The sequence below is a fragment of the Astatotilapia calliptera genome, chromosome 11 (assembly GCF_900246225.1).
Source record: "Astatotilapia calliptera chromosome 11, fAstCal1.2, whole genome shotgun sequence".
In the NCBI taxonomy this organism is placed as follows: domain Eukaryota; kingdom Metazoa; phylum Chordata; class Actinopteri; order Cichliformes; family Cichlidae; genus Astatotilapia; species Astatotilapia calliptera.
In genome coordinates, this window is record NC_039312.1 from 2,370,130 (window position 1) to 2,396,764 (window position 26,635).

General features: G+C 44.7%; 2 protein-coding genes across 6 annotated transcripts in view; both read left to right on the top strand.

Annotated features, from left to right (window-relative positions):
- The window catches only part of adcy3a (adenylate cyclase 3a), a 66,630-nt gene extending 62,290 nt beyond the window's left edge, over positions 1-4,340 (top strand). For all 5 annotated transcript variants that reach the window (XM_026184467.1, XM_026184465.1, XM_026184463.1 and 2 more), the window contains exon 21: positions 3,513-4,340. In XM_026184467.1, coding sequence (XP_026040252.1) covers positions 3,513-3,692 — 180 coding nt within the window. In that variant the 3' untranslated portion in view covers positions 3,693-4,340. The remainder of the gene's footprint in view (positions 1-3,512) is intronic.
- A 4,483-nt stretch (positions 4,341-8,823) lies between these two features.
- wdr26a (WD repeat domain 26a) lies at positions 8,824-25,510 on the top strand. The gene is made up of 14 exons (XM_026184474.1): positions 8,824-9,533; positions 10,451-10,550; positions 10,683-10,739; positions 12,059-12,195; positions 12,478-12,575; positions 14,113-14,269; positions 14,615-14,753; positions 14,868-15,008; positions 16,977-17,096; positions 19,553-19,698; positions 21,641-21,719; positions 21,815-21,944; positions 22,134-22,328; positions 23,236-25,510. Exons 1-14 carry the CDS (start codon positions 9,235-9,237, stop codon positions 23,256-23,258), a joined length of 1,821 nt encoding a protein of 606 aa, XP_026040259.1. The 5' UTR covers positions 8,824-9,234; the 3' UTR covers positions 23,259-25,510.
- The last annotated feature ends 1,125 nt before the right edge of the window (positions 25,511-26,635 follow it).

The window sequence follows — 26,635 nt, forward strand, 5'->3', positions numbered from 1 at the left end:
TCTCGACAGGAGACACAAGGCCAGGAGGAAAGCGTCTGAGCACAGAGTCAACAGCAAATCAAGGTGTGCAGATCTGATGATTAGGCACTTAAAGATTATCCCTCTGAGGCGCTCATGTCAAGCAGTCAGCTCCAGTTGGACAGAATACAGGTTTGTGGACGTGGAGTCTCTCTGTGAGCAGATCAGCCATTGCAGCGAGGACAGGTGTGTTGGTTGGGAGGGCCAGTGCTCTGAGGTTTGTTGCTATAACATGGGGGCCCAGCAGCAGGCTGGTGAAAGATCATGAAGCTGCTTCCCCCTTGTGATGCCGTTATCCAGGTTTTCCACTGGTATGATATATTTCCACGGGGGAGAACTGGTGAGCTCCTGGATTTCAGCACAAATGGAAGACCTTTTAACAGGACTCAGACCACAACTAACCCAGCGCAGTAGTGGATTCAGTCCATGGTGCTTTGCAGCGGTAGAGCAAGCTGAGTTTGCAGAGTAGTCTGAACAGCTCTGAGCTCCAAACGAAGCATGAACCATTTCTTCTGAGGAGCTACCTGGGATCTGGCCGTCAGGAAAGTGCCAGTTGTGGCAATCCGTGTCCTTGTGTAAGCTACAGCCACAGCTGTTGTGGTGCACATGATGGTGTGGAATGTACCGAATCCAGTCGAACCATTCCCCCTCCTCTGGAGTCAACTTCACCACAGATTTCTCCAGTTTGTGGAGCTCCTGGTTGTACGTCTGTGACCTTCTGGAGTCCTTCCATAATCACAGCTCACTGGCTATTGATCCACGACAGCTTCTTGAGGTGCTTTCAGCTGAGGTGGCATATTTCTGAAAGGGAGGATGTCAAGCTGCCACAGCCTTTCCACGTTTTTGTAAAGCTATGTTGTCTGTGTGAGTAAGGCTGAGTGTAACCATCTATCAGCTTACTGTCGTAGACTACTGTGGGTTGCTGCAGTGCCAAACCCAGCTTGGTGCAGACTGCTTCTGGCCCTCCAGGCCACAGATCACTGGTCAAACACGAATGATAAGGTGAGGGTGATCTGATCCGATCATAGGTCTCACCCAGCTGAGACCTTTAAGGGGAAGTCGTAGGTGGTTCTTCTCAGTTGTTTCCACTGGGCAGGATTGTTTAGCCAGGGCTAGTTGTTGTGCTGTGAATGACTTCGATATTTAATGCCGCACCTTTGGCTTTGCTTTGGTGAACATATCCAGTGATATCCTCCATTCAGCTGTAGGACTTACTGTCGCGATGGTTTATTGGGCCACAGCCTTGTCTGTCTGGGCAGGGCAAGGAACTTCATGGGAGCAGACAATTTTCTCTCCAACCTGTCGTCCAGCATTGCAGAGGTCTGCATCTATGATGAGCGTGATGGTCAGCATAGATGACACTGGATCCAGCATTCATGGTAAGAATATTAGGGTTTTGTTCTTTAGCCTTGGCAAGGCAGGTAGTGCAAGGAGGCGTTGCTCACCACAGGTGCTGCTGGGTTTCTTGAGCATGCAGCAACATGTTTACGTCACATCTCCAACATCTCCAGTCCACCACAGTGGCCACGTCTAGCCTGGAGAAATCCTTGGATCCTCTCAAGTAATGCTCCTCACAATAGGGATCGAAACACTCTCTCTTCTTCTGTGACACGAGCCTTAGAAGATGGATGGGCCACAGCAAGTGGTCTTGTGGTAGTGGCTAATAAACTACCGTATTTCCCGGACTACAGAGCGCACCTGAAAATTAGCCGCACAAGCTAAAATCAGGGGAAAATCCTGTTTTGTACATACATTAGCCGCACCTGACTAAAAGCCGCAGGTGTTTCAATGTTGACTTATCATATGTAAGAGAATATGCACAAAGGGAATTGTCAGGAAAGAGATGGCTGTTTGGAAACATCACTTTTATTAATATTTTGAAAAACAAGTTATGGGTACATATTTGCATAACTTTTTAGGGTATATGTACAAGTAGCGGTAATTACAGGTATGAAACATATACTGTGCTTCATAAATGAGTAACAAATGTAGTACATAACAATAACCTACAGCACACCAGAAAAATAGATCCGGCCTACCTTTTAGGCTCAGGTGCAGCGACACGGCTTTAACAAGAAGAAAAGTCAGTCATTCACCATCTTTCTCTTCTTCCTGCCACTGAAACCACCAAAGTCCTCTTCTCCGGTGTCGGAGACAAACAGGCTCAGGATGGCTTCGTCATCCACCCTCCCGCTGAACGAGTAGTGCTGCTTTGAAGTTTGTATTTCGCGCTACTTGTACGGCACTATGTTGCCTGGCGGATGGACATGTGACCAACATACCACTCTTGAACCCCGATACTGTGTGTCTGATCACATGCCCTTCCGCCAGGCAACGTAGTGCCGTACAACAGCGGAACAAACAAAACAAATCCTCTTACCATATGACAAAAATCACGGACAATCCATAGAAAAGAAGCACCTGACTAAAAGCCGCAGGGTTCAAAGCTGGTGCAAAAAGTAGCGGCTTATAGCCCGACAATTACGGTACCTGTGTTCTTGGTTTGACAGTGCCTACTGACTTTCCTCTCCAGTGATGTAAGTGCAAATAGCCTTGGTTGGGGCAGTATTCCCAAAGTTATGGGGTGGCTGTTGCTCAGGAGGTAGAGCGGGTCATCTACTAATCGGAAGGTTGGTAGTTCAATCCCTGGCTGCTCCAGTCTGCATTCCATATACCCTTGGACAAGATAGTAACCCGAAGTTTCTCTACGATGCATCCATCGGAGTCTGAATGTGTGAATGTTAGATAGAAAGCACTTATGTAAAAAACCATTTACAAGTTTGGTAAGTAGTCGGTCTGCATGGGATCCACAGTGGAGTTACCTCTCTGCTACTCCGTTGACAGTAGTTAGCATCCCCACAGGACAGACCCGCTTCAAAAGCTTGAGAGTCCCCTGCCTTTATGGGTGGTGTGCACAGGACGGCACTGAGTTCGCTTGTACTCCAGTCCGAGAGCCCTCAACACACTGATATATGCAGTTGGGTCACAAATGTATCGTTTAGCACACTTGATAACTTCAGGTGAGCTAATAAGATCTTGTAATCCTCGGACAAATGCTTATGAGGACCAAGAACATCACTCAGTCCTTCCTGTAGCAGGGCTAAGCTGCTCTCCTTCCCAGAGCTGAAACCAGTAAGATACGTCTAACATGCTGGGTTAGAAACTCTAATGACCAGCTGCTGGTGGCACAGGCTTAATGAATCATGATATGGTCTACTGGGCAAAAGAGGGGGGTGGTCTGGTTGAAGTGTTCCAGGTAGCCCACATACCTGTGCTGGCTGCAATAACTCTGGGTACAAGAGCTGGAGCAGGTCTGGATGCAGGTGTAAGAAGATAGTCCGGATGTGGTGACGCAACTCTGGCGACAGATGCCGATGCATCCATATCTGTGACCAAACATAACCAGTGGAGCTTTTGAATGTGCAGCTTTGAATTGTGTCCCCAACTGTACAAAGCAATGAGACATACTTTTGTACTCTGTGTGTTTCCCTCAGGTAGTGGAGGACTGCTACAACATCCTGAAGGAGTATGGCTTCCGCTTCGTGAGGAGAGGGCCCATCTTTGTGAAGGGGAAAGGAGAGCTGCTCACTTATTTTCTGAAGGGAAGAGACAAACAAGGCTCATTTATCAACGGCTCCTCTGTCACTCTGCCACATCAGGTGGTGGATAGTTGAGGACTTATCTGTCTGTCACACACTCACGCACTCATCGGTCATAGGCTGTGTGAAGAGTCGTGCAGGGGAAAGAAGTGAATTGATTTAAAGGGAAACCTGAAACTATAACTGAACCGAAGCCTAATTCATTTACAAACTTCATAAACATGAACTGGTGTATTCTCTGTCTGTACAGAAAGATGTACAGATGCCAGAAGAGTCTGTATTTGATTTTGAAGATGATTTCAGTTTAGCAGTATATATTTAAATCAAGATGTTCGAATAAATTGAGAAGATTAGAAGCTGAGGGCACCAAACAGATAGGAGATTAAAGGGAAACCTGATTCTTTGACTGTGACACTGAGGGGACTGATCGATGATGCTGTCAAGGTTTGAAGTTCTTACTTCTTAAATAAGGAGTTACATGGAAATTCATAATATTGGGTTAAACAGGTTAAACAGAACTCTTGCTTTGGACGGATACTGCAGAACAAATTATTCATCATTTGGAAGTTTTTTTCTTTTTGTCCTCGTGTCACCCTTCCTGAAACCATAGGCACAGAAACATTTACCAAAAGGAGACTTTAGTGTAATGAAACACCCAGTAACACACCACACGGGTCAAATCTGTGCAGATTTGTTTTATAAACCACTCCGTTTGATGACAAATGCACTTGTAGCTTAAAATGAATCCAGGTACTGAATATACAGATAGTAAAGTATTACAGTGTTACCTCAGACACACAGCTAATACTACTGACGTGATTTCTCTGCATCCTTAGATTTGACAGCAAGAGTTCAAACTGGCCCATTAACTTCCTGGGTGGCTGTAGCTCAGGAGGTAGAGCAGGTCCTCTACTAATCACGAGGTTCACCGTTTGCTCCCTGCCTGCTGTAATCTTCATTGGGCAAGATACTAACCCCAAATTGCTCTCCAGTGCATCCATTGGCATGTGAACATTAAATAAAAAGCACATAAGCATAAAAAACGTGCTGGAGCACGAGGTATAAAACGAGTCCCTTTACCATCCTGCACAGCTTTCACTCCTGGATCAGGCCATGAAGCTCTCCCTGCTGCTACCTTCTGTTGAATCATAGTTTCTTTGTTTCCTCATTTAGAAACATCAGGACCTGTCTCTGCTTCAGCACTTAAACCGATGCATTTAAGAAGCACTCCCCTTTAGCAAACCATGGTATGTGTAAATGTTCGACATGTGCAAAGGAAGTGTTGCTTTTGTTACAGCAGAGATTGTTAGCTTTGGCTGGTACAGTCCAAGCAAACTTTTAAACATTTCTCTCTCTGTCTCTCACACTAATCTCTCCTCTGGAGCAATAAAAATGTATTTTAGGCATAAACTTTAATTTTACTGCAGGAGGTGAGTGAGTAAGATAGATCATTAACTCAATTCAATTTTATTTACACAGCGCCAAATCACAACAACAGTCACCTCAAGGTGCTTTATACTGTACAGTAGACCCTACAATAATACATACAGAGAAAAACCCAACAATCATATGACCCCCTATGAGCAGCACTTTGGTGACAGTGGGAAGGAAAAACTCCCTTTTAACAGGAAGAAACCTCCAGCAGAACCAGGCTCAGGGAGGGGCGGGGCCTGCTGCGATTGGTTGGGGTGAGAGAAGGAGGACAGGATAAAGACATGCTGTGGAAGAGAGACAGAGGTTAATAACAGATATGATGCAGTGCAGAGAGGTCTGTGAACACAAGAACTTGTATATAAGGAGCAGGCTTTTGAATTCAGTTCTGGATTTAACAGGAAGTCCATGAAGGAGAAATCTGCTCTCCTTCTCAGCACAGACGAGACACACAGTGGCCACAGCCTGATCATCCGACTGCATTCGATTAGACTTGATCTGTGACTGTTACTGGGTTGGACGTGGTAGCGCAGTAGTGACATGAGGCAGATGCTGTGTGACTGATGGAAAAGAGTGCATGCTTGAAGGAAGCGCTTGACTTAAGCAAAACATTTTAAATAAATGATCCTAATTGTAAAGACAGGCGGGAGACAACAACATGTGGACTGGTTGGGAATAAACCAGACACTGAGACTGTGGATCATCAGAGTAGCATAGGCTCAGTGTCTTTTTGCCCAACAGCAGATTGACCAAATCTTTGGCTTCTGTAACCAGATTAGTTCTTTGAATTCAGCATTTCAGTATGAGAAACACACTGATGGGCTACATCTCTTTCATAAATGTATCTGATTTTTTTCAAAACAATGGCGATTTCTCTCTTGTGCGCTCACAATCCTCTTTAGTAACTAAGCACCATGTCCTCATCACATGGACACACGGTGGGTTTGCACAGCGTGTATGTTGGAGTTCATCCTCAGTTACTAAAAGCCTGACAGCCTTCACCGGTCCTGCCTCTGAGGAGGATTCAACCAGTGAGGGACAACGGTGTGATCATACAGACTCGTTTGCTGCTCGTCTGCTGTGGTGGAAGAAGCGTGTGCAGCATCGAATGTATGTTTTTTCCTCGATTCTGAAATGGGACACATCTCCCAGCTCTCCTTAGCCGCACCGCTCCACTGGCTTCTGTGTCTTGAAGCTGTGTCAGATGGATAGCAGAGGTGTTTTTGAAGTGGGCGGACAAGCTGTGGATAAGTGCACACGACAGCTGGGACATGTTAAAATGGCAGAATTCATTTTTGCAGTAGAAGCGAGCTTCTCCTGTTTGTTTCCCTCCACTGTCAACGTCTGTCTTCAGTTTGTTTTGGTAGTTCTGCTGATACGATTTCTTGGTCTCACTGGTTCCAAAAAACCTGTTGACATGAAAACTGGCCCCTAACCCTAACAGCTCCATTTTCAGACTTGTCATGCGTTTGTGTCAGTGCACCAGTCCTGCTCTCTTCTTGTGAAGATACCTCCACTTGGGGCAGCCACTGGCTCCCAAACCAGAGCGGCCATCCCAGTACAAGCTGGAGGTCATATCTTGATGAAACCAACAGAACTGCATCATCTGGGAAAAGCAGAGACGAGACAACCCCCCCCCAGCCTCACCCCGAGGTTTGCCTACCCAACAGACTCTTCTCTTCAGCACCTTTGCACCCCTCACTGTCGCTGGCCACGTCCCTACTGATGATGCACAACGAGACAGCGAGTCCCAATGTGTAGCACTTTCCCCGCCCTGCCCCACGACTCCAAACAGCATAGTTATTCTGAACAGCTGTTTGGGGTGTAACTACTAATAGCCAGAACCTGTTTCCCCGTCCGATGGAGCACTGAGGAAAACTCTGATCTACAGGCTTCATGCTTCTCTCACCCCAACCGGTCGCAGCAGATGGCCCCGCCCCTCCCTGAGCCTGGTTCTGCCAGAGGTTTCTTCCTGTTAAAAGGGAGTTTTTCCTTCCCACTGTCGCCAAAGTGCTTGCTCATAGGGGGTCACATGATTGTTGGGGTTTTCTCTGTATCTATGAAGCGCCTTGAGGCGACTTATGTTGTGATTTGGCGCTATATAAATAAAATTGAATTGAATTGAATTGGGGACACAAGTAAACCTCACCTGTCCATTTCTTCTTCATGAAACTGGTCCCACAACCTGAGCTGTACACGTATCTCTCACCCTCACACGCTCTGGGTCCTTCCCAGCAAACAGATGACATTCAGCATCACCTGAAGCCAGTTTAAGCAGCCAGTGATTGGATCACCATGATCTCTGTCCCCAGTGAACCAACAGACGTATCCAGGAGAGAAAATGGGACAAGCAGTGAGATCTGCCCTTCCTGTACTTGTGCCCATAGTTATGTGTGCTGTCATTAGCTTTATTATTATAGCTTCAGTTTAGGTTCAGTCTCCTGATGAGATGTTTTAGCTTGTACAGAGAAACATGATTGCACTGTAGCTCAGTGAATGCAAATCTTAGTTAAGCTGGTATTGTACTGCAACTGAGTGAAGTAAGAGGCCGGGTGAGAAGCAACATCAGCTGACCAAGTCTCATAGTCACTGAATCAGCTGCTCCCTGAATCCACCTGCACAGCAGGACAGGTGACACGAGTTCTTTGACATTTCAGAGCCAGTTTTGGACGGTGTTTTAGGAAGTAGGAAGCAACAACTCTGTATGAGTGCGACGTACACGATGGCCTTGACATAACGGCAGCAGTCACTGCTCTTTCCTCTGTTTATTGTTACTGTCTGTAAAAAGGGAAGAAAGTGCAATAGTCTGTTCTTCTGCACACCAGATGCTCTTCATTCCTTCCCCTTTAATTCACATTTTCATAATGTGATCTTTTTTCTTTGTAAAAACGAAGAGGACAGGATGTATTCTTGTATATAGAGTTTACACAGTGTTTACTGGTTAAATGTATTTATTGGAAATGACAGGGATGCTTTTTTCCTCCACACATGTGAAAGTGCCAATGATGAAACGATGGCTTTAGGTTTGAATGCCGTAACATGGACTAAGGCTGTTTTCTGAATTTTATTTTTAAGAATCTCAGGATTGGGAACAAACTAGCACTTTCAACAATGTATGAGCTCAGACATGAATCCATGTTTTAGGTGCAACTGTGTGGGTTTTTTCTAAGCTGAACACAAACACACTCCGGCTGTTGGTGTTAGAAGTAAAGAACAAGCTGTGGTTCTTGTTACTGCGCTGATTTTGATCCTTTTTCACGCCTTCCCAATCTTTTGTTTTGGTTTGTTAAATCCTTTCTTATTTAATGTGCCCTCTCTCCTTTGAGTTGTTGGTTATCACTTACTGATTAAAGAATTATACTGATAAATCTCAGTGTCGTGATTACTGCACAGCCCATTGAGACAACTGATTTGTGATTTACTCAAAATCCGGAAAGCGACTGCGTTCAGACGGTGATGATCAGCTAATTAATGAGAAAACATTCAGGTTAAAAAACTAGGAGCATGCTTGAACCATGCATACAGATGTGCACAGACCACAACTTTCCACAGAGATTAAACTCCATGTTATGATACTGCACAGCTGCGAGTGTGAATGTGGAAGTTTGTCATAGATTTAAAAAAGACTAATTAAATGATGCACAACTGTGTCTGACTTTATGTGCAATGTGTTCTCTTCAGTGATCCACGCGTGTCAGTAGAGCCTAAATGATCACGTCACCCTTAAAACGAATGCTGGGAGATGTGAAGGTCGCGCCCAGGCGGGGAAACAGCGACGCCTAACGGTGACGCACAGCAAACAAGAAGGACGTGAAGGAATTTCCGCTGACGTCACCGCGTATGGCCATATCAGGGCTGCAGCTGTCCGAGAGCAACAATAACAAGCGCTACTCCGCAGCCTGAGCGCAGCTTTAACGGCGCTGACAGCACCGAATACCGTCGAAATGCTCAAAATGCAGCTTTCGAATTAACTCTGCCGTTTGTTTCTTTGTCCTCCGAGCTGAACTCCGGCTGTCGTTCACGCTGACGCCGCCGAACACAGACTCGGGCGCAGGGGGAGCTTTGCAATTTGCGGCTGCATCTGGGTCAGTGGGCCCGACGTTAACCGCACCAGAGGTTTGCTTATCCCCGTGGACCTGTCAGCTGTTCGTACACGCACCATATCGCCGTTATAAACCGTGGCAACATGGAGGCTAACGGTGGAGGACAGGACCGGGATTCCGAGCTCTCCTGTCGAAACGGTACTCAGAATGGCGAGTCGTCCTCCACCGTGGCCGCTCACTCCAACGGACTTATCTCGGTAACCAACAATGGCAACGCTGTCAGCAACAACAACGGAGTGGCAGCCCAGCCCGCCTCCAACAACAACAACAGCAGCAGCGCGGCGGATGGCGGGTCGGGTGTCAAGAAGAAGAAGCGCCTGTCTCAGTCCGAGGAGGATGTCATCAGGCTCATAGGACAACATCTGAACGATTTAGGTCTCAAGTAAGTGAGCCAGCTCAGGTAGCTAGTGTTGTTATCAGCATAGCCAGCCGCGGTGATGGCAGGTCACCGTGAAGATGCTGAGGATGCATCCTTCCTCACGCGTTTATCTGCAGGTGCAGAGCGATAGAGGAGTAGGCCCGCTCAGGGCAAAGTGTCACATACACGCTAATAAACTGTATCCGACCCACGGTATCCGGACCTGTGTATCACCATACGCTGCAAATCTGATAAGATAAGATAAGATAACCTTTATTAGTCCCACACGTGGGAAATTTGTTTTGTCACAGCAGGAAGTGGACAGTGCAAAAGTTATGAGGCAAAAATTAGAATACAATAAGAATAAATACAGTACACAACTGTACAGAATAGAATAAAATACTATATACAGTAGAATAAAATAAATATACAATAAGATAAAAATAGAATACAAATACTATATACAACTGAGTAAAAATACAACGATGACAGAAGGATTATTGCACTTAGTATTATTGCACATGTGTGGATGTGTGTGCTTGATCAGTTGATTGATTATATGAGGTGTTTTAAGCAAATCTCCAACCATGAGCTGTCAGAACGTGATCGCACAACTCAAGGCAATTTAAATCTGAAAATCCTGCACAGATGTCATGCGTGGGGACTTTCCTGGGTTAGAGTGGGTCTTTGATAGCTGGCTACACGTTGTGTTTACGTGTAGTAACAGTAAGGACTCTGTGATAAGTGACACACATCTCTGCATTTTAATGCTTGTTACGTTTTTATATGAAGGATGGACCTTAATCTTATTATAGTCCAGCTTTTTATTTCACCCATGACACAACTTTGCAGTCAGTGTGTTGATAATTCTCACAGGTGAGTGCTGATGCTTCGCCATGCTCCGTAGTCATAACGTGGATGTTTCTTTTCGCTGTTCATAGCCAGACGGTGGACCTCCTGATGCAGGAGTCTGGCTGCAGACTGGAACACCCCTCTGCCACCAAGTTTCGCAATCACGTCATTGAAGGAGAGTGGGACAAGGTGCAACCAAGTTCTCCGAACTGCATATTAAATCTTTAGGAGGCTGTTACAGTAGTCACCGTAGTAGTAAAGGTTTGAGTGTGAGCTCTTTGCTGGTCTGTTAATGAGTTTGTATTTCTCCTTTTCATACAGGCTGAGAGTGACCTGAATGAGCTGAAGGCACTGATGCATTCTCCTAGTGCTATAGTGGTGAGTGGACCAAACCTCAGACAACATCAGTTCACCATGAAGTCTGCAGTCTGAACACTGAGCCAGAATCAGACTTAGAATAAAGCCTCTTTCCTCGAGCTCAGACTGTACATTGATGGCATATCGTACAGGTACACTTATAAACAGAACTGCAACCATCACACCTTCTATGCTGTTCTAAAGTAAACATGGCTGCCTGCAAGTTTGGCTAGCTAGGTTTGCTTAGAGACAGACGAACGGTGCACCGCTAATCTTACCCAAAGCACTTCAGCAATGATCATTGGTTTGTTTGGGGTTTGTTTACTGCATCCACTGAGATTACACAGAGCAGTTTGAGATGAAATGATGAAAGACAGTTTACTGCACTTTTATTTTAGAAGTTCTTCCAAAGGAGTGCTAACTAACCGCTACGTGCAAACTAAACCAAATGAAAAACAAGTGTGACCTTTAACCTTTTAATTTAATAAACAAGAGAAACTAGAAAAACCAATGACCCCTGCTTCAGTGCTGTTTACAAATGGACAAGACCATTAACATTACTGTACACCAAACTCTTAAAGGCACAGATCACAGCAAACCTGACACACTGCTTCACAATATGGCCACTGTAGTGACAGTTAGCCAGCACCCTAATGTCCGAGACCAGGAGCCTCAGACATTAGCCTGGTCGGCTGGACGTCAAGCTGCACATTTTTGACTCTAAACTGTGTTTGCATGTTTTTCAGAGCTCCCACATGTCCACTCATTCTACACCACAGTGATTGAATAACAGATGAACAGCTAAATTACACTATCAGCACTATAAATATCTGTTTGTTTCTACACCATGACTGTAAACAATACCAAAAGAAAAATCTATAAATAAACAGATAAATAAAACATGTCTGTGAATGAACACAAAGCTAGTTTTCTGATCACAGGGCAGTGGTGCAGGTGAGGTTTTACACATTTATTTCTCACAGAGTCGTGCTGACAGATCAGTTACTACATTTCTTTATCGTGTAGCTGAGATCCTTGAAATCGCACTTCTGTTCTTTGTAATCGGATTAAATGTGCAGTTAAACTACTTTAAACAGAACAGTGACGTTCACTCGTCCAGCCCAGATCAAAGTGACTGTATCACACTGACATGATGGACGCAGCATGAACAGCCATTGTTAGTCTGGTTGGTAACTGCATTTTCATCTTGATGTTTAAAGTTCCTTTAAAAGAGCCAGACGTGAGACGTGAAGCTCAGTAGCAACAGATTCGTGTTGTTACATGTCGGCTGATCCGTGGTGATCATTTAAATCCTTGTTTTTGTTTTTGCTCCCCGACAGCGGATGAAGTTCCTACTCCTGCAGCAGAAATATCTGGAATATCTGGAGGACGGGAAGGTGCTGGAGGCCCTGCAGGTCCTCAGAGCCGAACTCACCCCTCTCAAATATAACACGGAGCGCATCCACATCCTGAGCGGGTCAGTTCACAGCACACGAAGAAGCTGAGTGTGGTTCTGAGATGATGATGGAGAAATATAGCGTGCTGGGTATTTGCGTCACAATGATGGATGACAGATGTGTAGTTTGTTAAAAGCACGATGCCTTGAAAACATTTCGAGATACTGGCAGCTGTAAAGATGCTGAGATGCATGAACAATTCAAACAGGAATTAGCCTTACAATAAAACGTCCATCTACGTATGTGCTCCCTGTAAAAGCTGACGTGGGTGTTTCTGATAGTAGCTGGCTTTGTGTTTGTAGGTACCTGATGTGCAGTCATGCAGAGGACCTGCGAGCCAAAGCTGAGTGGGAGGGCAAAGGCACAGCATCGCGCACCAAACTGCTGGACAAACTCCAAAGTGAGTGCAGTGACTCACACAGTCACATGTCAGTGTGTACACTGGCTGACAAGCAAAGGAGTAACTCCTATACGCAGTACCCACTCTGAAATTCTCTTACTGGTTCCCAGTTGACATTAGCATCTATTTCCTGACCAGTTATTATTCGTCCCTGGAAGGAGCCTTTTTTTCCAAATAGCAACATATTCTGGATATAAAATTTCAAATGAGTAATAACGATCTTTGTATGCAGGTGTGATCACAAGTGCTTTGAAAATCACCAAAAAACCCACCTGACATAAATTTGGCTGATCTTACATTAAAGATGCACAACAACCGTCGCCTCAAGGTGCTTTATATTGTAAGGTAGACCCTACAGTCACATGACCCTATGAGCAGCACTTTGGTGACAGTGGGAAGGAAACTGTGCACGAACGCTGCACTGAGGTCTAGCAGGACAAGCACAGAGATGAGTCCACTGTCAGAGGCCATAAGAAGATCATTTGTAACCTTCACTAAAGCTGTTTCTGTGCTGTGATGAGCTCTGAAACCTGACTGAAACTCTTCAAATAAACCTCTGCAGATGATCTGTTAGCTGTTTGACAACTACTCTTTCAAGGATGTTTGATATGAAAGGAAAGTTGGAGATTGGCCTATAATTAGCTAAGACTGCTGGGTCTAGAGATGCTTTTTGAGTAAAGGTTTAACTACAGCCAGCTTGAAGGCCTGTGGTACATAGCCGATCATTAGAGATAGGTTGATCATATTTAAGATTGAAGAATTAATTAATGGCAGGACTTCTTTGAGCAGTTTTGTAGGAATGGGGTCTAAAAGACACGTTGATGGTTTGGAGGAAGTAATTATTGAAGTTAACTCAGAAAGATCAATTAGAGAAAAAGAGTCTAACTTAACATCAATGGTACTAAGAGTAGCTGTAGATAATATTACATCTGTGGGATGATTATTGGTAATTTTTTCTCTAATGATAAAAACTTTATTTGTGAAGAAGTTCATGAAGTCATTACTAGTTAACGTTAAAGGGATGGTTGGCTCAAAAGAGCTCTGACTGTTTGTCAGCCTGGCTACAGAGCTGAAGAGAAACCTGGGGTTGTTCTTATTTTCTTCAATCAGTGATGAATAGTAAGATGTTCTGGCTTTGCGGAGGGCTTTCTTATAAAGCAGCAAACTATTTCTCCAGGCTAAATGATGATCCTCTAAATTTGTGACACGCCATTTCCTCTCCAGATTACGAGTCATCTGCTTTAGGCTACGTGTTTGAGAATTATACCACGGAGTCAGGTACTTCTGATTAGAGGCCTTAGTTTTCACAGGAGCTACAGTATCCAGAGTCGTACGTAGTGAGGAGGTGAAATTATTAACAAGATAATCGACCTCTGTTGGAGCAGCGTTCAGATAGCTGCTCTGCTCTGTGTTGGTACAGGGCACTGAAGATGATCTATGCTCTAAATTAAGTGAGTGTGTGTGTGTGTGTGTGTGTGTGTGTGTGTGTGTGTGTGTGTGTGTGTGTGTGTGTGTGTGTGTGTGTGTGTGTGTACAGCTTACCTGCCTCCGTCAGTGATGCTGCCTCCCCGTCGTCTGCAGACTCTCTTGAAGCAGGCTGTGGAGCTCCAGAGGGAGCGCTGCCTCTACCACAACACCAAACTGGACAGTGGTCTGGACTCTGTGTCTCTGCTGCTGGACCACTCCTGCAGCCGGTCAGTAAACACACACGCTGTTAAATACTGAGCTCCACATCAACTGATTGTGCTTCTTTCTGCTGCCCTGCAGGAGGAAACATTTAGTTTAGTGAACAGTCGGTAATCTAGACGATAAGAATGTCATCTGCATGTTTCCTTTATGCACAAGTCTGAGGCATGTTGGGCAAACCTGTGTGTCTGCTCATGTTTCTGATTTGTGTGTGTGTGTGTGTGTGTGTGTGTGTGTGTGTGTGTGTGTGTGTGTGTGTGTGCGCGCGTGTGTGTGTGTGTGTGTGTGTGTGTGTGTGTGTGTGTGTGTGTGTGCGCGCGTGTGTGTGTGTGTGTGTGTGTGTGTGTGTAAAGGAAACAGTTCCCCTGCTACACACAGCAGATTCTCACAGAACACTGCAATGAAGTCTGGTTCTGCAAGTTCTCCAACGATGGCACAAAACTGGCAACTGGCTCCAAAGACACCACAGTCATTGTGTGGCAAGTCGACATGGTAACCAGTCATTTGCTTATCAAGAGTTACACTTCAGAATAGCAACAATCAGTCAGTGAGTTATTACAACGGCTGTAGTAACTGGAACATGGATGTTTGTGTGTTGGGTCACAGGACATCCAGCAGCTGAAGTTGATGAAGACTCTTGAAGGTCATGCTTATGGTGTTTCCTACCTGGCATGGAGCCCTGATGATGCTTATCTGATAGCCTGCGGCCCTGACGACTGCTCCGAGCTGTGGCTGTGGAATGTGCAGGTACGGAAAGGAAGTACTGTCCATATAGCAAGGAGATGAGCATGTCCAGGAGGATGGCGAGGGCCTTTCTTTGGTCGGTCTGTTTTCACCGTGTGGGTTTACTCTGCGATTCCTCCAGCGTTCCAAACATGCTCAGCAGTGGTAGGCTCCATTCTCCCCCTGATCCTAAGGTGGATAAGTGGCCAAGGGGGAGCATGAATGGCTCAAAGCATTAACCAGCTGGGTCTCTGTGGTAGAGTGGCCAGATGGAAACCACTCCCCTGTAAATCTGGAGTTTGCTAAAAGTCACCTGAAGGACTCTCAGACCACGAGAAACAAAATTCTTTGGTCTGATGAAACACAGACTGAACTCTTTGAGCTGAATGAGTCACGTCTGAGGGAAACCAAGTGTTGCTCACCCGGCCAATCCCCCTGCAGTGAAGCATGGCAGTAGCACTGTCACGCTGTGGGGACACTTTCTGTGAGACTCGACTGGTCAGGGGAGAGGCAAAGATCAGTGCACCGGTGTGCAGAGACGTCCTTGATAATAAGCTCTGGACCTCGGACCGAGACAGTGACCCTAAGACGCCAGACTGAACATCTCTGGAGAGAGATCTGAAAATGGCCGTGCACTGACGCTCGCCATTAACCTGATGAAGTTTGAGGTTCTGCAAAGAAGACAGGCTGAGACTACCAAACATAGGTGTGCCAAGCTTATAGCATCATGTTCAATAAGACTGTATTAGCTGGGAAACAAAATATTGAGCAAAAGCTCTAAAATACATCTTACCTTTATTATTTGTAAAGAAATCATACTGCGTTCATGTGTTCCCCATCTTCTCCTGGACAAGGGTTAATGAAAGTTTGTCCAGGACAGTGTGAGTGCCAACGTCTTTATGGCTTAGTACAGCGGTCTCCAACCTTTGTTGCGCCACCGACCGGTTTATGCCTGACAATATTTTCACGGACCGGCCGTTAAGGTGTCGCGGATAAATACAACAAAATAAAACCAGTACTGGTACCGAAAAAAAGAAGATTTATTCATAACACACGTGAAAAGACCCAGGAAAACCGAGTAAACGATAAAACGATAACAAAATAAAAACCCTGAAAACCAGACATTTCACAGCTGAGCCTCAGCTCTCGCGCCCCGGTACCAAACGACTCACGGACCGGTCCGAGGCCCCCCATCATTGTGACTCGAGTACAAATCTCATACTTGGAAATATTTGTACATCTGACAATTCAGGTGAGCGCTGAATAGCGACGTTCCAACTGTGTTCAGCGTGTGCACAGTCTGTGTTCATGTAGCAGCAGTACGATGAGTGCAGCTGATCAGATCAAAGCTTGCATGCAGCAGTGTGGACACGAAGATGAAGATTGGGTTTGAGCATCGTCATCGCATCATGACATAATTGATGAAGCAACCAGTGCAGGGAACATGAGCTCAGCTCTTTAAATCTGTTAATGATGTTGTATCTGAAGCTGAAGAAACCCTGAGTCCTTCTGGGTTTTTATGTTCAGAGATCACGCTCTCGCTGTAAAACGGTTTCCTCGTGCAGTCCATCTGAGCGCAGCTGTTGCCAGTTTACCGAGCTACCTGGAATATTTCTGCTCTAAAGGGTTAAAGATGATGAGAGTCTCAACATCAATAAATTGCCTGCACTTGTGAACAGTGCTCCAAGCTGACTGTGCACAGTGGATTTGTTAGAGTCGCTGCCTACAAGAAACCTGGCTGACATGAGAGATGCGTTTATGCACCGAAGAGCTGGAGAGCAAGTGAGAGTTGGCTGGGTTGTTAACTGATTATCAGTGCGTCCTGAAACGAGTCCTGCTCCACACCAGCTGCTTTGTTCGTGTGAAACTGGACCTGCAGACGTTCCTTTTCAATGTGACCTTTTCATAGACCAATCAGAGAAAACTGATCTCTGTGTGTTTAGTATGTTTGGTGTCTGATCTGTTCTGTGTGCTCTGGGCTCTACTGTACAGACGGGGGAGTTGCGAACAAAGATGAGTCAGTCCCACGAGGATAGCCTAACCAGCGTGGCCTGGAACCCAGATGGCAAACGCTTTGTCACCGGCGGCCAGAGGGGCCAGTTCTACCAGTGTGTGAGTATCCTCGCTGCATGGGCACTGTGTCCACAGGCTCCAACACAGCCTTACAGGCAGGAAACATTGTCTCCATGTCGTAGGAGAACAGCCAGACTGATTCAAACATGTGGAAAAACCAAGACAGGAAGCTTCTCTGAATGCACATCACACGGAGCCTTTCTTTCCTTAGAAGGGACGCTGCAGTTTAACATGGTGGAAAACATGAAGCTGATGCAACGCTTATAGCTGTTGCTAATTTTCAACCACTGTCTCTTGTTGGGCTACAATCACACATCAGACGTTTTAGAATAAAACATACATTTTCATCCAAAATACATCATAAATACAACTACAAGTAATAGATGATGACTTTAAAAAGACAACAAACAAACAAACAACAACAACATTAATTAAAAGGAAGACAGCTCTGATTTCCCTTTAACCAAACTTTGACCTTTAACCTCCTCGGACCTGGCGTCCACATATGTGGACATCACATGTTGGGTTATTTAGACCAAAATACTCAATTGTGCTCTACAAGGGCCTGATATCCACTTACGAGGACATTATCCTGCTACTGTCCTATTGAAAGTTTAAACAAATATCCTCATTTGTGGCTCAGATTTTTCTTAGAAACAAAAATAAGGTAAAAAAAAATCTGTTAATTCTTTGTTTTTACATTCATCAGGTCCCAATCAGCCCGAATATCAAAGAGACATTAAAAATGCTGCTGTGGAAGAGTTCAGGTCTCAGGAGGTTAAAGTAAAGAGACTGATGTCAGTTGGAAGTCTGTTCCAACACAAGCTTATTAACACAATTCAATTTCAGTCCAATTCAACTTTATTTACACAGCACCAAATCACAACAAGTCGCCTCAAGGCGCTTTATATTGTAAGGTCGACCCCACAATAATACATACAGAGAAAAACCCAACAATCATATGACCCCCTATGAGCAGCACTTTGGCGACAGTGGGAAGGAAAAACTCCCTTTTAACAGGAAGAAACCTCCAGCAGAACCAGGCTCAGGGAGGGGCGGGGCCATCTGCTGTGATTGGTTGGGGTGAGAGAAGGAAGACAGGATAAAGACATGCTGTGGAAGAGAGACAGAGGTTAATAACAGATATGATTCAATGCAGAGAGGTCTGTTAATACATAGTGAGTGAGAAAGGTGACTGGAAAGGAAAAACTCAATGCATCATGGGAATCCCCCGGCAGCCTACGTCTATTGCAGCAACACACGTACAGCTACAGAGGGCGGAGCCTTACAAACACTAGACATAATGTAAACTATGAATTCTTGGAAAATCTGGTGTTTTAATGGTGTGGCCAGTTTTTATATAAATGATGTATGTTACAAACCACACATGTTTTTTGCAGTGAGACATCACTGACATCATTGTCCTGATACGCACAGATCATATGTAGTGAGCTGAGAACAAGACTTCACAAGACATCATTAGAATAAAGTGTAACTTAAAAATATGCCGACGAGTCAGAGCATGTCTGTTTAGTTTGTATACGTCTGCTGCGTTCATGAAAACATCCGTCTCGTTATCGTTGTCACTGTGAGAGCTCAGACTCTCCTCTTATTGAAGGTTTCAAGAACAACAACAAAAACAAACTGCATGTCAAACAGGAAAGCTTTAAATTTATTGAATTCATGTAGTAGCCTGAACCATTTTTTATAGTCATCTAATGTCCTAATGTTTAAAACAGCCTCGTACAGCTGGAGAGCACTTTAAGAAGGACAGTATGTGACAGTCTGGCCTCTTGTACAAACATAGACCTGATGACTCAAGACTTTTGCACAAACTAAGAGTTTTAAAGAAATCGAATCCTGAAGTCTGAACTGTCTGTTATTCAGCACCGTCCTGCGACCACGTCTCACATCATCATCAGTGGTTGTCATGTTGTTGTGATTTACTGTCCTCACAGTTTCTCAGCGTGATGACAGAATCGTTTCAGTGTAAAGAAACTGCACCTGTCTGTCTGCAGTTATCGTTTTCTCCACATTGCTGCCTACTCTTTCTCATTATGAACTTACAGCATGATTAACATAAACACGCATCAATTTCCAGTGTCTGCCACTTTATTAGGCACAGCTGTTTCTCTCCTCCTTCCCCGACAGCGAGCTACAGTCCACAGGTAGCATCCATCCCACTGCAAACCCTCCAGGAGCTGCACATTCTAGTTTTTATTATTATTGAAAAGGGACCACAAATTAAAAACATCCAACGAATCTGGGTGAGCGCTTGTGTCTCAGCTCATTGCTAAATATTTAGTGCAAAACCTCAGAAATATTTTTTAGCATTTTGCTGAATCTGTGATGCTCAAAATTAATTCAGTGTTAAAGTGAAAAGAAGGTTGCACCTGGTCCCACATAAAACTGTCCGGTGAGTGTTTCTGGACTGATAACAATCATTTCCAGGCTGACGTCCTCCTGCTTTTGCTTTGTTTCTGGTGAACTCCCAGGACTTGGATGGAAACCTCCTGGACTCCTGGGAGGGAGTTCGGGTGCAGTGCCTGTGGTGTCTCAGTGACGGCCGCACAGTCCTCGCATCTGACACCCACCAACGCATCCGAGGATACAATTTTGAGGACCTGACAGACAGAAACATGTACGTCATCAGAGTAACTGAAGTACTAATTAGTCATTACTTTAATAGTAAATGTATCTGTTCTGTCTTTCTGGAGACGTCTCTGCAACTGTTTTAAGGATCTGAGAAACTACTGAACACTTCAGTCCCAAAACACTGGTTGTAGAGATGTTTGCTGTCTACAGTCTGGAATACATCGATCTATTGGATCAGTTCACAAACGAGCAAGAGCAGAATGTCCTGTATGAGATGAGATTTAACAGCCACAGATATTCACTGCAAGTGTCTTAATGAATGTCAATAACGTCTCGTGATGAACTCAGCCAACAAAGGTCATGTTTGGCCTTATATCTGTGCGTCCATCAGTAGGTGTGTCAGCTGATACGTTTCTTACCAGTACCAGGTCCTCCTAAGAAGGACTCGGTCACTCCACACCTGATTAATTTGAAAGAAATGTGGAAATATTTTGCCAAGCAACCAAATATGATCAAACTTGGAGTTATTCACTACTTTGTTACACTTGTTACACTGTCACACTTAGATGTGTCAGTTCATCAAACTACTTTAAGTATTAGACAATGTTAACCTTAAATAATCTTAATAAATAAGAAGAAATACTGAGTCCATCTTAGGAATCCCCGGCAGCCTAGACCTATTGCAGCATAACTAAGGGAGGATTCAGGGTCACCTGGTCCAGCCCTAACTATATGCTTTAGCAAAAAGGAAAGTTTGAAGCCTAATCTTGAAAGTAGAGATAGTGTCTGTCTCCTGAATCCAAACTGGAAGCTGGTTCCACAGAAGAGGGGCCTGAAAACTGAAGGCTCTGCCTCCCATTCTACTTTTAAATACTCTAGGAACAACAAGTAGGCCTGCAGAGCGAGAGCGAAGTGCTCTAATAGGCTGATATGGTACTACAAGGTCATTAAGATAAGATGGGGCCTGATTATTTAAGACCTTGTATGTGAGGAGCAGGATTTTGAATTCTGGATTTAACAGGAAGCCAAAACAGCAGAAATATGCTCTCTCTTTCTAGTCTCTGTCAGGACTCTTGCTGCAGCATTTTGGATTAGCTGAAGGCTTTTCAGGGAGTTTTTTGGACTTCCTGATAATAATGAATTACAGTCGTCCAGCCTGGAAGTAATAAATGCATGAACTAGTTTTTCAGCGTCACTCTGAGACAGGATATTTCTAACTTTAGAGATGTTGCACAAATGGAAGAAAGCAGTCTTACATATTTGTTTAATATGTGCGTTGAAGGACATGTCCTGGTCAAAAATGACTCCAAGGTTCCTCACAGCGTTACTGGAGGCCAAGGTAATGCCATCCAGAGTAAGAATCTGGTTAGATACCATATTTCTAAGCTTTTCAGGGCCGAGTACAATAACCTCAGTTTGATCTGGATTAAGAAGCAGAAAGTTAGCGGCCATCCAGGTCTTTATGTCTTTAAGACATTCCTGCAGTTTAACTCATTGGTGTGTGTTATCTGGCTTCATGGACAGATAGAGCTGGGTGTCATCTGCATAGCAGTGTAAATGTATGCTATGTCTTCTAATGATGCTGCCTAAGGGAAGCATGTATAATGTAAACAGAATTGGTCCTAGCACTGAACCCTGTGGAACTCCATAATTAACCTCAGTGTGTGAAGAGGACTCTCCATTTACATGCACAAACTGGAGTCTATTAGATAGATATGATACAAACCACTGCAGTGCAGCACCTTTAAATCATTATCTCTGTAATAAAATTTGTGGTCATCAGTATTGAACATGTTCACCTAACATGTGAAAGTTGGACTTATTAACTTCTGGTTGAAGACTGGAAGGTGTCACAAATTAGCATCAGGATGGGCCGTAAAAACGCTGCCACATGCTGAGCCGTCTCCTGTGGTGATCAGTGAATTAGGGAGGAGCAGTCAGAAGCCTCATTTCTAAAATAAACATGTTTGTGTATGTTGTCCTTCCAGAGTGCAGGAGGACCATCCCATTATGTCTTTCACTGTTTCCAAAAATGGAAGGTTAGCTCTGCTCAATGTTGCTACTCAGGTGAGCTCCTGATTACTTCCTGACATTTTGTTTCTTTCATCAGCTGCTTCACATCAGCTTTGTCTTGATTGTTGAAATGTGCCTCTTATTTGCAGGGAGTGCACCTTTGGGACCTGCAGGACCGGGTGCTGGTGAGGAAGTACCAAGGTGTCACCCAGGGTTTTTACACCATCCATTCCTGCTTCGGGGGGCACAATGAAGACTTCATTGCCAGTGGTAGTGAAGGTAAGACCAAAGCATGTTTAGTTCTAAGGAAGAAGAAAGCAAAAAGTGTCCTCCACAAATGTTGCTCTGTAAAGAGACATTCATACAAATATTGAACCCAAACGTTGTTCTTGATGCTAAAAGAAGGTTTTGTGCTGGTCATTAGTGTGATCCAACAAACTGCTGACGAGCTCGTCTCTCTCTTGTCAGACCACAAAGTTTACATCTGGCACCGGCGCAGTGAGCTGCCCATCGCAGAGCTGACCGGTCACACACGCACAGTCAACTGTGTGAGCTGGAACCCCGTGGTGCCCGGTCTGCTGGCCAGCGCCTCAGACGATGGAACCATCCGAATCTGGGGACCTGCGCCCTTCCTGGATGTCCAGGATGCAGAGGGACTGAATGGTATGAAAGTGAAACGATTTTGAAAGGCTAAAGGTAAAGTTCAGTCTCCACCAGAAAAGAAAGAAATTAAATTCTGGTAAAATAAAGTTGATAAACTGTCCTTCTGTGGAAAATCAGTGATTGGCCCACAGCTGAAAGTCAGATCAGATCTGTTCCAATCAAAGGCCAAGTTTGAGCATCAGTGTTGTACTTTTATTCATTTGTATTCTTTAATGTCTGTGGTCAGGTACATTTGTCACATTTGAGATTAAAGCAAAAAAAAATCAAAATATTTAAATAAGAATTTTGAACAAAGATTTCTTTCTCCTCTCTCAAGGAGAACATGGGGCTTACAGGAACTGCGTCTTGGTGTGGAAACTCTGGCTTTATTTATCATTAGTGAGGCAGTGAGCTGCGCTCCACACAGCAGCTCAGAGTCAGCAGATGTAGATGATGCAGGCGGTTCTGGAGTGAGCCGATCTGGGTGAGGGCACTCGCCCAGGTGTCTTCCTGCTCGCGCTGATACCTGAGTGACCTTGCAGGTCGGACCTTATCAGTCATACCTGTTACCAGCTGCCCTCTCGATCGTGGCTCTTGCTAATCTGGGTTGGTTTAAAGGCCTGTGCGATGGTACTCAGAAAGGCCAGAGCCTATTAGACTAATATGGGTTAATACTCAGAACATAATGTAATATAATTACATTAATATGTGTTTCTAGTCTTCTTGCCTAATGAAAGCACTTGTACAGGACTTTAATCTGTACCAGTTTAGCCCTTTATCTAGCTCACATACATGACCAGTAACTAACATTCTCAGGCGCTGTGAGGAGCTGTTGGTCAAGTGTTTGCTTGGTCAAAGTGACGCCCAGCAGCCTGTAATCACTGACGACGATGATGATGATGAGTAACGTGTGTTTCTTATCCTGCAGAGTGTTGCAGCATGGACAGCTGATGATCTGCCGCTAACACCCTGAAAGCATTGAGACTCTGTAGACACTTGAATGCATAAAGTGGGGACGTTTTTTAATTGGACAGCTGCATCTTGAAGGCGTGGCCTGTAGTGGGGCGCGCCTGGACGTCACAACACGAGCTGTCGAACTCGAGGCCGGGCTCCAGGACATCTGACCCACCTTCTCCTCCAATGTGGACCCGTTCCCTAGAACCACACAGGACCACCAGCCTCCTGCTTTATTATAAAGTCCATTATTTATTCCTGAGTAGTTCACTGAGTAGTGCTAGGCGCCCGGTGGAGGCTTCGTCTCTGAGCTTCTCACATGAAGAAACTCTGACCCGTCGCTGAACCTTTTCTGAGACTCTAGCCGGAGCGATGGTTGGTGGAAGTGAGACCCACTCGAAGAGAATCTTTTAACTGCTATAGTCTGTTTTTGGTTTTGTTCCTTACTTTTAAATGTGGAGTTTCATGGCTTGGCTCCGTTGTGCTTTCCTGCTTAAACCCAGAGACAGAATCGTGTCCCAGGAGCATGTTGCATAGGAATCTGCATAACTCGTGTTTTACACTCGCAGTGTTCAAGTGTGTCAAGTGCTTTGCTGTTTGTGAGGGCGTACAGCAGCTGATGTGTACAGCTGTGTCATCATACGTGGATTATGGGATGTTGTTTCCTCTGTTCAAGTGTGGAGTTTCCTTTAATTCATGTTTTCACTCTTTGCTCTTTGATTGTGTTTCAGCCTGTTTCCTTCCTCTGTACAAACAACAGTCATGTTGTGTGTCTGTGTGTGTCTGCTATCTGTTTCATCGTTTGTCATCTTTATCGATGCTGTTGGTTCTGAGTGGAGGTGTAGCATAGAGACAGTCTGATTTCTGACAGATGTGTTTACATGAGGCTGTCAGTGAACCTCTCCATGAACAGTGTGTCAATAATAATAACACAATCGTCTAACAAACCCAGGCTGACTAAACTAAAACTGCTGGCACGTCGTTTTTGAACACACTGATTGCCGTGACCACCCGCAGGCTCGTTTCCTTGAACTGTTAGTGAGATCTGGGTTGTGCATCTCAGTTTGTTTTGGTCCATTGAGAGAATGTTTGTAGTAGAAAACAACTTTCCTGACTTCCTTCATTTACGAGTGGCTGTAGGTCAGAAGGTAGAGCCGGCTCGATGGTTCGAACCCTGGCTCCCCCAGTCTGCAAGCCAAACATCCTTGGGCGGGATACTAAACCCAGACTTCTCTCCTCTGATGCATTTAGATAGAAAGCACTTGAAGTATGGTGAATGTGTATAAAGCACTATATAAGAGTCAGTCCATTTATCATGGTGGACTGATGACTCAGAGGGTTTTTGAAGTTTGTAGCTGTGCACATCTACGTAAAGGCTCCTGTGACAATGACGTCGAAGCAGCTCGAGGGTCACCTCCTCCCTCCAGTGTTTGTGGGATTACTCAGTGCGACCAGTAAAGACAGACACATAAAAACAGAACATCTCTTTGTTATTAATTCAGTTCATCGTCTACTCTGGAATCTCACGCGAAGCCGCTGCATCTCTGCAGCTTAAAGGAATCTTTATTACTCCAAAAAGATTTGGGATCCACGTCATTTTGTAAATTACATTTTCTTAAGATAAAAAAGAAAACATTATCCTTAATGTTCGACACATCAGTAGGAAGCGAACAAAATGACAGAGCGTGTGACTTAATCTGAGTTTCCAAATGTTTCCTGTCTTGGGTCAAAGAGCCGTCTTCCTCCATGTGTGGTACACAGTTGTGTTATTCTGATATTTGTGTTTCGGTGCTTCTGGCTGAAATGAACAAACAACTGAAATTTGAATAATGCAGATCAGTTTTTATCCAAACAGCTTTTATACTCTCTGTAAGTCTATTCAGATTCTTTCCAGTTGTGAGCAACAGCTGGAAGACGGTGGGAACCCTGTTGTCTGTATCCATCAGCAGCTTCGCTCCTCCATCACACACACAGACACACACAGTGCACAACAGCATCTCTCCCACAGCCCACACGTGGTGTTTGAGTTTCTGCTTCTGTGATCATTTCAGGCTTCTCTTCTTCAGTCAAGAAGCCAAAGTAGTAACTGTGTTTGCTTGCAGGCAGTTTTTGCCTGGAATTCAGTTTTAATGTGTTATTGGAAAAAGTGATTGTACTATTCAGTCTAGTTCTAGAATTATGTGTCCAGATTTTAAATAAAGCATTTGGGGTTTTAAAAAAAGGTTTTACGTGCAGCCTCCTTTGCATCGTTGTTCACAGAGTTTGTAATTAGGAAACGAGCGATCGATGAAGTTTCAAGTGTTATTGTCATTTACCTGTAAAGGTGCAGAATGTCAGCTGTTCCTGATGGTTTGTGGGTAGAAACTGTCTCTGTGTCTGGATGCTCCTGAACCGCCACAGCAGGAGTGTGAAGAGGCTGTGGCTGCGATCAAACAGCCTCGTGCAGCGCTGTCTGCAGAGAACAGTCCCGGTGATGCGCTGTGCTGATCTCACCACCCTCTGCAGAGCTTTGCAGCGTTACAGCCGCCGTACCAGCCAGTCAGAATACTTGCAATGGTGCATCTGTAGAAGTTGGTAAGTATTCTTGGGTTCATGCCGAATCTTCTCAGGCGCCGCAGAAAGAAGAGCTGCTGTCTTGTTGCTTTTGTGATCACACCAACATGGTGTGACCAGCTCAGGTCAGGAAAAGAAACAAACTCTGCTGTCAGTGATTTCAAGTACTGCACAATTTTCAAACAAACAATACTTGCACTTCTTACATCGTACGTACCCTGTGCTTTCTGGGGTATGGGCCATACGTGGAGTGACTTAAAAATAGCTCACTTAAATGAAAGAGCAGAAAACGTGCATCCTTAGCTACCAGGCAGGAGCAAAAGAGCCAGACCACAGAGGAAGTTCACAGATGTACTGAAGGACAAGAGGATGCAGGTGGGTGGGATGAAGGTGGCTCCTAAAGGGAGCAGTTGAAAGTAGAAGGGAAAAAAGTACACTATGAATCCACATTTATTTTGATTACAGTTTTATTGGTTTTGCCTTCAATACAGTGGAGCACAATATCCATATGTGGTTTGGCACTGTGCAGGCATTCATGGCACAGCGGTCCCACCTACCTGAGAAAATACTTTTTGTTAGCCTGTTTTACATCTTCTGTTTTAGCCTCACTGCACTGGGTCCCTTCATTTTATTATTCTCTGTTTTTCAGTCTTCAAATCGTCTCCGAGCTCCTACATTTACACTCCCAGCCGCTCCGAACAGCTGACGTGCTGAGGACGCAGCTCAGAGGAGACAGAGACAAACATCTTCAACGAGCATTTTTAAGTCACTTCTTAAAACTCTTTTCAGTGGCGAATATATTTTTATTTTTTAAAGATCCT

What these genes read in the sequence shown, in the direction of transcription:
- wdr26a (XM_026184474.1), top strand. Translation starts at nt 9,235, where the DNA reads ATGGAGGCTAACGGTGGAGGACAGGACCGGGATTCCGAGCTCTCCTGT. An exon ending in TTGAAGGAGAGTGGGACAAG is followed by an intron (nt 10,551 to 10,682) that starts GTGCAACCAAGT and finishes CTTTTCATACAG; the next exon opens with GCTGAGAGTGACCTGAATGA. An exon ending in GACCTGACAGACAGAAACAT is followed by an intron (nt 19,699 to 21,640) that starts GTACGTCATCAG and finishes TTGTCCTTCCAG; the next exon opens with AGTGCAGGAGGACCATCCCA.